This window comes from Macrobrachium rosenbergii, chromosome 25 (genome assembly GCF_040412425.1).
Source record: "Macrobrachium rosenbergii isolate ZJJX-2024 chromosome 25, ASM4041242v1, whole genome shotgun sequence".
NCBI classification, from domain to species: domain Eukaryota; kingdom Metazoa; phylum Arthropoda; class Malacostraca; order Decapoda; family Palaemonidae; genus Macrobrachium; species Macrobrachium rosenbergii.
The window spans coordinates 24,016,659-24,030,869 of record NC_089765.1 but is presented as its reverse complement, the minus strand read 5'-3'; the positions used below and the strand labels follow the sequence as shown (position 1 = coordinate 24,030,869).

The following is a 14,211-nucleotide window of genomic DNA, read 5'->3' as shown; positions in this document are numbered from 1 at the left end:
TTATATCCCTCTCCACTTGATTTATATTTGTCATGTTTGCTACATTTCACTTACGCATGATCTGAATAATAAGTGCTCCATTCGTCATTTGTCCAGTCTTGGCAAATTTCTGTGCAGCAGTGATCTCTCATTTTAATATACAGTACACTGTTTGTTGTTATGATAGTGCATTGTTTCCTTCTTAACAGTGGTCCCAAAGCATATGTATAAAATAAAAGCAATAAATCTTAAATAATTTAGAAAAAAGGTGTTATAAAAAATTTCTTGCCAGAATGAATGGGTGTGTTAGGCAAACCTTTTCTGAATTCAGAAGACAGAAAGATAGCGCCCTGTTAGTAAATGACCCATTATGTGAGGGGATATAGGATTTAGAGGTAGTAAACTAAAGAAGGTCGCTGATATCCTGGTTAAGGACTTGGACATTGTCAGTTTTGAAACGTCAGATCAGTAGCTATGGAGGCTTCATCATCATCATTGCTGGACAAGTCAGCACGTTTGTAGGAATTAGCACGTTCTGCCTGTGAAGTAGTAGTCCCTTTCTGTAAAACACTTTTTAGGTCAATGGAGGATGAAGGTCTTGTTATGGCCAATAGTACAATTTTTACAAATTGGGCCTATTTTAGCACTCGTTCCTCACAAATGATCAAGCCCATAATTATTGTTTTTGTATTGGGTCAAAAACATGAGTCTGTTCTCTGTACATGGATGGAGTTAAAGCTGGTGGGAGCTATGAAGTCAAGGCTGTTATTGTAAGCAAGTCTTGAATGTCCATGAGTGAAAATTTTCAAGAGGTTACAAATGATTTGCTATACAGTTTTTCTAATCAAAGATTTTCAGTGGATAAATTTATATTAATTTCTAATAAATTTTTAAAGTAATTTTTCCAGGCATAGAAAATAATTCCAAATAAATGAGCTGAAAATATGCGTGGATTGAGTTTGTTTTCTCATACAATGCCCCAATCCATCTACTTTTGGAGGACTTTCTGACATTAGGTGGCCATGTATGCTGCATGTATTTTCCACGTAATACAACTAGCCTTGTGCAGCCTTTGGTTCAAAGTGTTATTCATGCTACCAAATTTTGCTACCAATTCCTTTTCCTTAATGAGGTAATGGTTGTATATTAAGGCTCAAGAGGAGGAGGAAGATGACACCAGAGGTCAGTGGATTATGGCTAATTTCATTAATAAAAATGCATGAAATCATTTTCTTAAGGTCAGTAGGGTGACCCACTTGATTTTGTTTTATTCAAGGCTAAGGATTTCCAGAATTTGCTTTCAAATACTGTACTTTGTATTGGCAAAATGTTGAAATTGGATGTGCATGATTGCTGAATAACAAGGATGATCCAGTCTGTTATATTTCAGTGCATGAAATTGCTGCTGCTCTTCCTGGAAGAAGAGATTACAGCAGGTGATGATATGGAAGTAGAAGGTATCATTGCACCTGAGACTAAGTTTTCTAAAGCCAGGCTGTATTTGGCTTACCACTTGCTACTTGTTGCAAGTGGTAAGCTTCCTTGAAAGTTTCTCAAGACTTAGAAGTCCAGTTTTTCAGCATTGGTAGTGATAGTACTGTCTGTCTTGCAAGGTTTCAACTTGAGTATTCAAAGCAAAGAATTGTTTCAAGTGTTGCAGTCTAATCTACTCTCAGGAGTTTTCTGTTTTTCTAAAGCTGTCAAAAGAACTTGTAGCCATTTTTAAGGACTTAAGTATGCTTTTCCTCAAGTTGTTGAGCTGTGTAGACACCATGTATGTTCTTCAGAAGTGCTTAAAATATCATGGCATTCTTTGCCCAGTCAGAGTATGCATCCTTTCTCTTTAAGTGACCAAGGACTGGAAGAAGGTCTCATCCAAACTATTCTTTTATAATATATCCCAGAAAGCAAAGATTGGAGGGTTATTTCTCATTGAAACATGAGCTATTGACTGGTTGGACTGTGCAAGGTTAGTAGCTTGTACAAACTAGTCATATCTCATTCTGCTAATGCTCTTTAAGGGAGACCCTCGGGTCAACTTTTTTAATAGATGCATAAGTGAAGGACATCTATGAACCTTTCCTGAGGGTGTAAACCCTGTGTCGTCATGGTCTTTACTCATCATGACCTTAGAAATAGGGTTATTGTTCTTGCTTCAGGTTTGGATTAGCATATTCGTTGTTTTCTTCAACTCTGCTTCTCTCCTTCCTTCCTTTATATTGATGTCATTTTCACGGTTTTGTCTTTCCAAATATGATGTCCATTTTCTGTAGAGACTTGGGTTTAAATAGTTACCTAAATCCAGGAGCTCTCTTGGGTATCCTTTGTGCAAATCGGCTGATTCTTGTGTCTTTTAAAATGTTGATCCTACTTACATTGCGATTCCAGTTAATTATGAACAATGGGCTAATTGCGAAACAAGCCCATTACTAATAATTGAAGTTCTAACTCTCAACCTTGCTATTCTTATCCAAGTTGATATCCAGACTGCACATGAAAAGTGAGGGACTTTGCAGCCTTGTATCTCTGGATTTGTGAAGAATGCAAATATGGGTTAATTATAAGTACAGTACTGCAGATCCATGAGTACTGTAGTGTGAATTTTCTTTTAAAGAAATTACATTTTGAGTCGCAATCTTTTTTCTTCTGTACTCTTATTGGGTGGACATATGGTGTTAGGGTACTGTGTTGTATTTCCTTTGATTTCGTCATATTTATCTTTATTTCTGTAAACTTTTGTAGTATAGCTATAAAGGGTGACATGTACTTGTTAGTTGTGTAAGTCAGATATTTTGTTTTGGTACTCTGATGACCTCACTGATAGAGATGGTTTTGCTTGTTGCCTAATACAAAGCTACAAATGCTGTTATACCATGCTTTTTTGCATTTCTCTTTAGCTTTGCATTTCATTCTCTGCGAAGTAAAAGTTTGCATTTTCATAGTACTGTACACTAATGAAATGTTTCACTGCATGTCTAGAATAGTATGCTGAGTTTGTGCTTTTGTGTGACAGATAAGTGAGGAAGTGAAGTATGTGACAAATATGGTACGCAAGGACGTCTTGCGAACGGACAGGCACCATCCGTACTTCAGTGGAGCTGACGATAACAATAATGTGCAGAGCTTGTATAATATTTTAACCACGTGAGTGTTAAGACTTAAGCCATCTCTTGGCAAATCAGTAATGCTGTTTCACTTAACTTTTCCTTTGACTCTAGGTGTTTGTGAGTTTAAATATTTGGCATAAAAGCACTTATTCTAGCATATTTACAATGTACCATGTAATGTTGTTCTCGTGGGAAATAGGAATGGGAAGCTCTATTATTTTATTTAAATGCAAGGTAACTTAATAATTTGTGGGGAGCCTTTTTAGTGAAATAAGAGTGTTTTCCCTAACAGTTACCCCATTTTACAGTTACTGTATAAGCCATTGTTGTTTAGTTCAAAAATTCTAACCTAAGTCATCTAATCTTTCCAGGGAGTCACAGTACATCATGAAAAACCCTTAGAAGGGCACAAAGCCAATGGAAAGGCAGAGATTTGTATCTCTGCTGTGAACATCATCACTATTTCAAGTAGTTTATATTCATTTTGGCAAAATGTAGCCATGTAGAATAAAAAACAATATACAGAAATTGCATTACCTGTAAATTATTGTATTTTGTTTGCTGTCAGTAGGGTCTTTTGTGATGTCAAATCTCCTGCAAGGGTGAAAGGCCTTTTGACCTCCATAATAATTCTAGTGAATCTCAACATTTTAGCACAAATTTCCTTTTCTTTTATGCAGGTATGCATTAAATCATCCATCAGTTGGTTATTGCCAAGGCATGAGTGACCTTGCATCTCCTCTGCTTGTTACAATGCGTGATGAAGCCCAGGCTTATGTTTGCTTTTGTGCCTTAATGGCACGCGTTCACTCAAACTTTCACATTGACGGTGATGCGATGACCCTGAAGTTTCAGCACCTCACCGAAGCTCTTATTTTTTATGACCTGGAATACTTTACTTATCTCCAGCTTCATCAGGTGAGATTCATTATGAATACAGGAAGAAGGTCTAAAGAATTTGTGAAACTTCAGTTGTGTTTAACATCATATATACAAGTCTTTTCAACGGTGAGCAGAGTGTACCTTAAGATACCTGCAATTTTAGGATTATTTTATATTCAGAAATATGTATCCAATTTGCAAACATGTTCTTGTACTGATTTATTTAATTTGCATTTATGTACAGAATAGTATAACAACTACTTCTAGTATCCTTTGAATTATTTAAGGTATTACTGTATAAGTATGTTATGTAGATATGCATATGCTGCATATGCATTGTATTATGCAGTCTCACCCAAGGATTTTGTGGATTTTGTGTGCTGGCTACTCTGGAATGAGTCATGATCAGTGGTGAGGAAATACAAGCAGTAAAGAGGAAATTGGGAAGCTACAGTACATCTTTGTAGCTAGATTGGCATAATTTTTTGGACTATGTAATTATTCTCAGCCTTGACCAGCCTGTGAGAGTAGTCTGCTTAAACTCTATTGAAACTTGACTGTAAAATGTGCCTTTTTATAGAAGTACTGTGTAGCCATATGTAAAGATAGTTTATATATGAAGTGAATCAGTATTGCTTACATAGTGTCATAGTGTGAAGCATACACTTGTTTATGGTAGTTAGTGCACTTGTCAGTACTATAATATAGTGTAAGTCATGTAGGTTGTACTGAAACCCATTCATGTTGTGTCATTTGGGTAGGAGTTGGATGTCATCTTTAAGTTTAAAATATTTTTTGTTTATGATCACTCACTGGAACTGTGTATTTGCAGGCTGAAGATCTCCTATTTTGTTACCGTTGGCTGCTGTTGGAATTAAAGCGAGAATTTGCCTTTGATGATGCCCTTCACATGCTTGAAGTTTTATGGAGCTCACTTCCTCCAGATCCTCCACAAGAATCGTTGCCTTTGTTCGAGGTAATGTAGTTACACGTACTTATGGCTTTTCTAGAATACAAAAAGTGTCAAATATTTTGCAATTGCCAAGGACCATGATGTTAACTGTCATCAGATGTGTACATACTGACCTCTTGTCTTTCAAGTTGCATCCCACCCTAATGCTGGCACAGGCTCCTGCTCTTGGAGCAGCTGTAACATATTATACAAAAGTAGACTTCTATTTCAAATAAGCCTTAATAGTATAGATGATTAGAAGTTTAGTTAACTAGTGTTATGTGGTAGCAAGTCAGGCTGCCATTGCTATAACAGTCATGAAGGAAGAATCATTGAGAAACTGTTTTCTTTTACTGTATTGTGATACTCGGCTGCTTCAGTGACTAGTTTGGTTTTATGCTCGTCTTATATTAACTGATTTGAAGGAGTGGATGCAGAGTAGGGAGACGGGTAGGTGTGAGAAATCCTGACCTGGCCTAGAATGCCATGTCCTAACCTAACCAGACCTTAACTTTCTAACCTAACTTTTGAATGTATTACAAGACTTTCTTCTTTGGTTTGGGCTCAGACTGATACTTGTAGGAAGTCAGCAAATGAAAGAGTCAAAAAAGGTTGGCAGCACCAGAAATTTAATACTCATTACCAAAACTGACTGTGACCAACCTGATGATAAGTTCAGGAAGGATGTTGGTTGCAGACATCCTAATGAGGATGACACTGGCTGTGACTTCTTGGATACTTGCCCAAAAGAATTAAAGTGCCATCAGTAATTGGAGTATTGAACTTACTCCAGAGGAAGCCACCATTTCAGTTATTTGAGATTCATGGACTAGATATTGGCAATTATGACTGGTGAGGTATTTGTTCTTTTTATACCTTAGGGAGGTCAGACCATGTCTATTAGGTCTGTTGTTTACCAGCCCTGACATCTAAATTATAAATCTTGGGTGAAAGCTGTAGTGCTATTTAACTACATAGTCATTTCAATCTGATTTTTTTTTGTGTGAAATCTTTTCATACCAAAAATACTGTTTTAATGAAACTCAGCAATATAAATTAATTTTACATGGCAGATCAAAACTTAAGAATTTTACTTGTTCAGTTACAGTTCAGTAAAATATATTTTATCAAATAGGATAATGGAACATGGACATAAATGCCTTCTCTAGCTCTAGCTTAAAGAAAAGAAGAGTTGGTCCTGATCTTAATGGACATGACAGACCTGCTTGCTGAAAAGGGAAGGTTATGAGAATCAGGGAATGCAGAAGCATGGGTATAATTCCAAAGACTTTAAGGAAAGAAGAGACAGTCACAAAAATGACCAGTATTGGGTTATTTTCATGGGAATATGTGATTCAATTTTTGGATCATTGTTGCTTTCCAAGATAACAGAGAATTGGTATGCATATACACGTACCCCTATTGTGGTGCAGGTACTACCAGCATATAATTATTGTATGGACAATTAACCCATTGCTACAAAAGATAGTACCAGGCATTCAGTCTTGTTCTTTCTTATTGTTTCAGATCAGTAAAGTTTCTTTCTTTGAAAATAAACCTATCAGGTTATGAAAGGATATCAAAGTTGATACGTTTCATTATCCTGTACTGTATACAAATGTTTTATATCAGCTGCACAGCTCATGACCCCTCAGATTTTAGATTTTAGTCCTATCTGAGATACCAGAAGTGGAATAAGAATAAGAATTCCTTGCAAAGGAGTATTCATTGGCAGTAATTATTCTTGGTTACTATGATAAGCTATTAACCCTTTAAGATTTTGATGGCACCAAATGATGTCATCCTATTCTCAGCTGTAGAGAATCCAATGACATCATCTAACAAAAGTTTTGTAGTCAGCTGCAACAGGCCAGCTTTACTGTTTCTGTTTATTGTCCATTTTTTAACAAACTAAAATAATATAAAGGTATTCAGCGTGACAATGACACCAAGACTAGCTCTATGTACTATGAAGAATAAAATTCACAGTGAGCTATAAAAGCAAAACATTGTGTCTATAGTTTGGTCAGTGTAACTTGTCACAGACGAATTTAGTAACTCGCCAGAATCTCAAAGGGTTAAAATGGCCTGGCACTTGTCATTGTATTGTAAGCAGTTATGCATGTAATGAAAGGTTTTTTTTTTTTTTTTTTTTTTTTTTTACTAAGAAGTATTAAACTGATTTTAAAATGTTAGTTGATTTGTTCATTTTAATTAGTAGCAGTTGATTGGGATGTGCTTCAGGTGTTATTTTATTAGTTATCCATTAGTTATCTTGGGGTATACTTTTACATATATTTTTCAGCATACGATAATCACCATAAATGACTTCTTGTCTATCTTAGTACTCCAAGGTTTATTTTTTTATGTACTTTCTGATTTGGGGTAATTACCTTTCATGATTTTATTTTGTGTGATTTGTAAATCTGGCATGGAAAAACTTTACTGAGTTTTTACTGTATTTTTAGTTTCATTAGGAACGAAAAAAGTTAGTAAGGGGACGTTTTTGTCTCTTCGGAAGGAGTGGCTTATACAACTCATTACAGAACAAGAAAATTCTCAAAAACTTGTTCCATGTATTTTTTGAGGCTCTGTGTGATGTTAAAAGTTTGCTGTTTACCTCCACCATTGTTACAGAAATCTCCCATATATGTAAATCTCAGTCAAAAGATTATTGAAATGTTTAAAATTTGTGTACAATCACAGTGTCTGCCAATCATCAGTATGGGCAGTAACTCTTGTAAATGATGAGGGGTATGAAAATGTTAAGGAATGAAGAGGAAAAATTTTCTTTAATATTGTATTGATTTTCTTTATTTTTTTATGAAACAAAAAATCACTATTTTGATTACATATTACCTGTTTCGGTGAATAGAAGTTTGGGAAGAAAGTGCTCAGAATATTATTTATGCACAAACAGGCCAGTTGTTAGGGGTTGTAAATCACGTTTGCGTGATTAGAAGACTAGCCTTTTTTTTGTCTATCATTATGAGTTTTGCAGTTTGCAAACAAGCATAGTAAGAGGAGAGGTGTTGTGATTTTAAAATTACAGAATTTTGCTGAGATGAATGTAAAATTTTATGACATAAGCACCTCTAAAAGTAATATTTTAACCTTGTTGCTTGCTTTTACCTAGAATTTTTATTAATTCCACTTGGGCTGTGTAGTTGGTGTATTCACTTTACAATACTAATCTACACCATATTGTCATTCAGCTGAAGAAAAGTTCACTGTATGCCATTGCAAAACATTATTAGGCTGAAGATTTGGCATGCTTAAGCTAAGTAAAGAAAGAAACAGAACTCTTGAAGTCTCCATCATCTTGATACTTAACTTTTGGACTTTCAGGTTGCTTTTAATCCAGTTCAAAAAGAGAAAACACCAGTCCCACCCCCTACTCCGCGGCAAAATCACTATGCCAACATATGTGCCCTAAGAAGACAGAGATCCTGTGTATCCAATAGAAGTGCCGAGTGCCTTGCTGCTATCCTTAGTAGGCGTGCAGCCAGTGTAGACTGTGATGGGCCCAATGGTGGGCCAGGTGTGAAAAAACTCAGCCGAACGTGGTCTCAGCCGATTGATACATCACATGTGAGAACACGCGTACCAAGTGGTGAAAATGCTATTTGTGTAGACCGAATAAGAGAAGAAAGCACCTCACCTGAGGATAGCCCGACTAGAAATATTAGAAAGATAAAAAATTTACGTGAGTTTCAGTTACTGACGAAAAATAAGGACTCTGATAGTGAAAGTAATCCTGGTTCCCCAGCCAAAGAGAAAAAATCACCCAGTAGAAAGAAGAATGAAATGTCAAAATCAACTCTAGCTCCTAGTTTAAAAACTGAAAATAAGCCTAGGAGATGTTTCTCAGATTCTGATGCAGATGTTGGCATGCCTGTTTATTCTGACGGTGAAGTTGATGTATGGCAAAATCCCGTTGCAACATTATCTCCAGAAACTGACAAGGACATACAAATTGTATGCCAAGAGGAAGAGCCCACAGAAGTAATTCAACATCTTGCACCTAAAACTAATGGCCAGCATACCCAACCTGAAAAGGAGGGTGACAATGATCCGACTATGACAGCTAGTGTCAATTCCTGTGAGGAAGTTACTGAAGTCACAGGCTGGCAAGTCACCATGAGCAGTGGATCGAATGGGACTCCATGTTTACCTCCCCCAGATGAATTTGGGGGGGGTAATCCATTTCTCATGTTTCTATGCATTACAATTCTTCTCCAGCACCGTCAGCATATTATTGAAAATAACATGGACCACAATGAGTTAGCCATGCACTTTGACAAAATGGTTAGGCAGCATAATGTAAACAAAGTCTTAAGCCAGGCTCGGCGCATGTTTGAAACTTACTTGAAATTTGATTTTAGTAAATCCCGCTCAAAAAAATCTCCACCAAGTTCATCAGATCAGTCATGTTAAGTAATTTTCAGAGCTTGCGTATTGAAGTCAAACAATAGGGTAGCTGTTGGTTTCAGTGATAAATAAACCTTTTATCAAATTATATTCAGTCTTAACTTGGTTAGGAACAAAATTTTGTGGTGTAATCTTGCTTCTAGGCTGCTCAATTGTAAGACACTTGTTTTTCTTGAATTGTTTAGCTGGTAAAATATTATCACTAGGATTGCATTGGGATTGGAAGAATATGCTCTTATTGCAAATTATGTAAATACAGTACTTAGTTGTTTCTTTGTTTTATATTTCTGGGAAATTTGAGGTATAAAGAGTGTACTGGTGGTTTAGTTTTGTACATTATAATTTTAAGGTTCTTAGGAATTAGGTGATATAACGTTTTCATATTGCATGTGCAGAACAGTTGCTGTTATTTCTACATAATGGTTCACACTCATGAACATATATTGTGTATAGAATACTATATGAAATAAGCACATAATTAATTAGTAACTTGCATTAGAATTTTGCATTTATGTTGTTTGTTTACCCTTAGAATCTGTACTAAGTACAGATTAGTTAAGTGGAGATTTCAATCAAGGATTTTTCAAAGGGAATTCCATTAATTTTGTTAGGATTTGGCCTGTATGGTAGATATTAATATATAATTAATTTCATATTTAATATAAGTTTTTTATGGAAATTTTATACTTTTTAATTTAAAAAAATAGTTTGATCATGTTCAGTCCTTCATTTTCTTTCATGTTAGAACTTTAAGAACAAATGCTGCCATTTGCATTTTAGAAATCTTGTCAGGATTATATTAACAAGTATCATCTTTCATGATGGTAACTTTATTTTTGAGAGATTCGGGGTAGGCCACACTTTCTGGACAATGATAAGTAACATGTGCTGGTAAAATTATCAGGGGTTTAACAAGATTCTGGTTTTTTATGTATTTTGTCATAGAGTGGATGGCATAATTGATTAAATGAAAAATGATCAAAACTGCTACATCCTTGTCATTTAGGATGTACATCTCTGCAGGTACTACATGTGCTTCCTTTTGTTCTATATTAATACAATGCTATGTGTTCAGTGAATTATCTACTTGCGTACTTGTGCTTCCTATTTTACGTTTAAGGTATGGTCATGTGTATTTAAAAAAAAATTATTACTTACTATGTTTTGAAAATGGTAGTTTCCGTTTGAAAAGTTTACCATTACAGTTGACCCTCATTTTATCCTGAAAATATCAGAGCATACATATTTCAGGAAACTTCCCAACATTTTAATTCTAGTATTTTGGTAAAAGACCAAAAGTTACAAAAGCTCAAGATTAGATAAATTTCTCTTACAGTAACATCTTGACAAGATCAGCCTTTAAATAAGTAACTCATGCATTATCTTAAGTCACCTACAAGAGCACAAAATCTTCTTGTGGATGATGTATTACTGTATAGGCTTCTGGATACTGTGTCATTGGAAGGGCATTGCTTTGCTGATTTTTGTAAGGCAGTGTTGGAGTTTGAAGTTATTGTAGTTGGGCACCTCTAGCAAATTCACAATTTTTTTGCATGTAACTTAATGCAAAATCTGAAAATATTTTATATTTTGACAGTGACTGTGCAGCTAGCTCAGTTAAATTTACAAATTATTTCGATTTTGTAGTTTTTGGGAGGGTAAATAAAATTCTTGCAATTTGTTTTAGTGTGTAGCCAATCCTTGAGGACTTTGCAGTACAGTACCCCAATCAGCCTATATGAATTTTGTCTTGTTATATGTTTAAGTGTAATTTCAGTAAGTGAATATTTGCATTTGTAATGGTTGCTGTGCATATCTTGAGTGAGATGTGACAGTACTGGAATGCAGTAAAAGTGCAGCACTGGGGGATGTAATACCAATTCTCATGTGTGGAGAGGAACGGTCATAATTGCTCTCCTTTTGCATTACCTTAGTTGTGAAGTTTTGGTTGTAAAATTCTGATTTAGAATTAAATGTCGGCTGCTTTTTGTCCCATCAAAAACACCAAAGGTATTTTTAGTCATTTTTTAGAATTATTTCCAAAGTTTTGTATCCACTGAGCATTCCTTAATCCTAAATTCACATACATCTTGTAAATTTCAAATGTCAGCTCTCAAAATATATTCCTATTTGTTACCATTAATTTTGGTTGTGTAAATACAGTAATAAAAATGTAGTACAGTACTTAGTCATGTGCAGGAAACATAACCATATCTTTTATTTTTGTTGTTTATTAGAGTGAGTTATATTTTTAGCAAGATTTTAGCAGTGGTTTTCATACTGATTACGAACAATATACTGTACTCCATTTATCAAAATACAGTTGGTCCTTTTAATTTACAAGGGTTAGATTCCCAGCCCCCAAATGCAAATTACAAAATTTTGCAAATGCATGCTACAGCTAACCTAACACCATATGACTTACCACAGGCTAAGCTGTTAGTGTTAATGAATTTCCTTTATGTATGTGATGACGAAAATAGTTTAGAACAAACACGAAAATGAAGTATTTGAATTATTTTTCCAAAATACTGATAAAGTATCAATACCAATACCATGAACAATAATTTATTAGCTATGAAAAACTAAGGAACAAATAATTTCTCCTATACAGTTGTACTCGCCTGTTAATCTCGGTAATATTATAAATTTGTGTTCTCTCGTCACATTACTCAGTCACAGATTTGCTTTTATAAAACTATACATTTTAAATTAGTATTGCTTACAATACTTATATTTTCAGTTGAATGGATAGGCAACACATTACTATATAATTTATAACAAAAAAGAAAAAAAGTTTGTTTTCTCTGGCTCTCTCTTTGTGTAGCCATGTTTCTTTTTTCTGTGCAAATTAACTATAGTCTGCAGGCAATGTAGACCACATTTAAGTTGCCACTATGTTACATTACTACTACTTCATTGCCTTTAGTGATAATGTTAATTACTGTATTTGCTAAAATATATTAGGATATTTTATTATTAAAGTATTTTTTGTTAAAATGATAATATTGAATGCTTTACCCTGGATTTCTAAATACAGGCAATCCCTGGTTATCGGCGAGGGTTCTGTTCTGGTGGCGTGACAATCAGCAAAAATTGCCAATAACCAAAAATTGGCACTGATAAACAGAGGTTGGTGCCTCTGTTAAGTATGTACCGGCGCCAATAAGTGGAAATTGGTGCATATTGGCACTGAAAATTGCTGATTTTCGTCACTAGACAAGTGCTGTAAAACCGGATCGGCGATAACCGAGCCCGCCGATAATGGGGACTGCCTGTAGACTACACCAGTACAGTCATGTAATCAGACACACAAGTAGGTTTTGCAATACAGGCAGTCCTCGGTTATCGGCGGGGTTCCGTTTTGAGGGTGTGACGATAACCGAAAATCACCACTAACCGGAAATCGGTGATTTTCGTGCTTTTTCGGCGAATTTCGGGGCTTATCGGCGCCGAAAAGCGCCGATTTTCGGTTACCGACGCCTCTGTTGGGTATGTATTGGCACCAATACCCAATTATCGGCACCGATAAGCGGAAATTGGTGATTTTTGGCGCCGAAAAATGCCAATTTTCATCGCTAGACAGGCCCCGTAAAACCGGATTGCCATTAACCGAGCCCGCTGTTAACCGGGGACTGCCTTACAGTACAGGCAGTCCCAAGTTATCAGCAAAATGGTTTTACAGCAATTATCTAGCGACAGCGATAACTGGATTTTCGGCGCCAATAAGGCCCGATCTCCAGTTATCAGTGCTGATCCTCACTTAACAGTGGTGCCAATCCCCGGTTATTGGTGCCGATAACCGCTGTTATTGCCAATTTTTGGTTATCGGCGATTTTCAGTCATCGTCAAGCCATTGTGAAGAGAACCCTTGCCAATAACCGGGGACTGCCTGCACTTGTTTCTTCTGCTTCCCTTATTTTTCTTACTGCATTATTTATCCTTTGTGTATATGGTACTGGGCTTATCTTATTTTTTAATTTAAGGGCATATGTTTCATAAGTCACTTGGGATTTCAGTACCCATTTGTGTAAGTAATTTAATGCCAGATTTTTTAAAGACTGTTTAAAGATTTTTTGAAAATTCCTTTTAAAGATTTTTTAAAATTCCATAAAAAACAAGGGCCAACTGTATTTTATACATGCACATGTAGTCCATTACATTCATACAATAACAAATATAAAACTGCTGTTGTATATCATATTTTTATTTAAAATTTAAGTTATTTAAGTTTCTGTAAGTTTTTATGTATTATGTGCTATTTATCAACCTTGGAAACATAGTACAGTCCTGATAAAGGAATCACAAAAACAAGCTCTCATATGAAATAAAACCCAAAGTCAAGAAGAACATGTACTTTTCTAAAATCTGTATGATAGAATCTCATGATAAAGGAATCATCTTTACAGCATTTGTCAAGTTAAAAACAGTATCAGTTATCAGGCAGAAGAATATGTTGCAGTTCTTCTCTAAATGGAACTGAGGAGTTTAGCAGAAGGTACCATTAATCAGTTTGTTAGTGATTCAGATGAGAAGTAGATATTGCCTGCCAGCATGTACGTGTAAGAGGTAAGGGGGTCCACATAGTGCTCTCTTTTTTCTAAAACTTTGTTGGTTGCAGCTCCTTTTCTTTTGCATACTTTATGATCACTCATTATTGTGTGCATTGATAATAAGTTGTTTATCAGTATAACTCTAGAGTATGGGGTGAATTTTTCATGTGTATCCTTTAAATTGCTGGGCCAACAGAGGCTTCTCATGGTCAGCTTGTATGTTCTTTGTTATCCCTGCACCAATATCTACTACAGGTATATAAAATTTTTTTATGACAAGTGCACTTTAAGAATACATATGAAATGT

The 14,211-nt window shown here is 35.4% G+C and overlaps 1 protein-coding gene across 1 annotated transcript in view; it reads left to right on the top strand.

Moving 5' to 3' along the window:
* The window catches only part of LOC136852463 (TBC1 domain family member 25), a 37,838-nt gene extending 26,303 nt beyond the window's left edge, over positions 1-11,535 (top strand). Inside the window, exons 7-10 of the mRNA XM_067127102.1 lie at positions 2,993-3,123; positions 3,767-4,004; positions 4,801-4,944; positions 8,269-11,535. Coding sequence (XP_066983203.1) covers positions 2,993-3,123; positions 3,767-4,004; positions 4,801-4,944; positions 8,269-9,357 — 1,602 coding nt within the window. The 3' untranslated portion in view covers positions 9,358-11,535. The remainder of the gene's footprint in view (positions 1-2,992; positions 3,124-3,766; positions 4,005-4,800; positions 4,945-8,268) is intronic.
* The last annotated feature ends 2,676 nt before the right edge of the window (positions 11,536-14,211 follow it).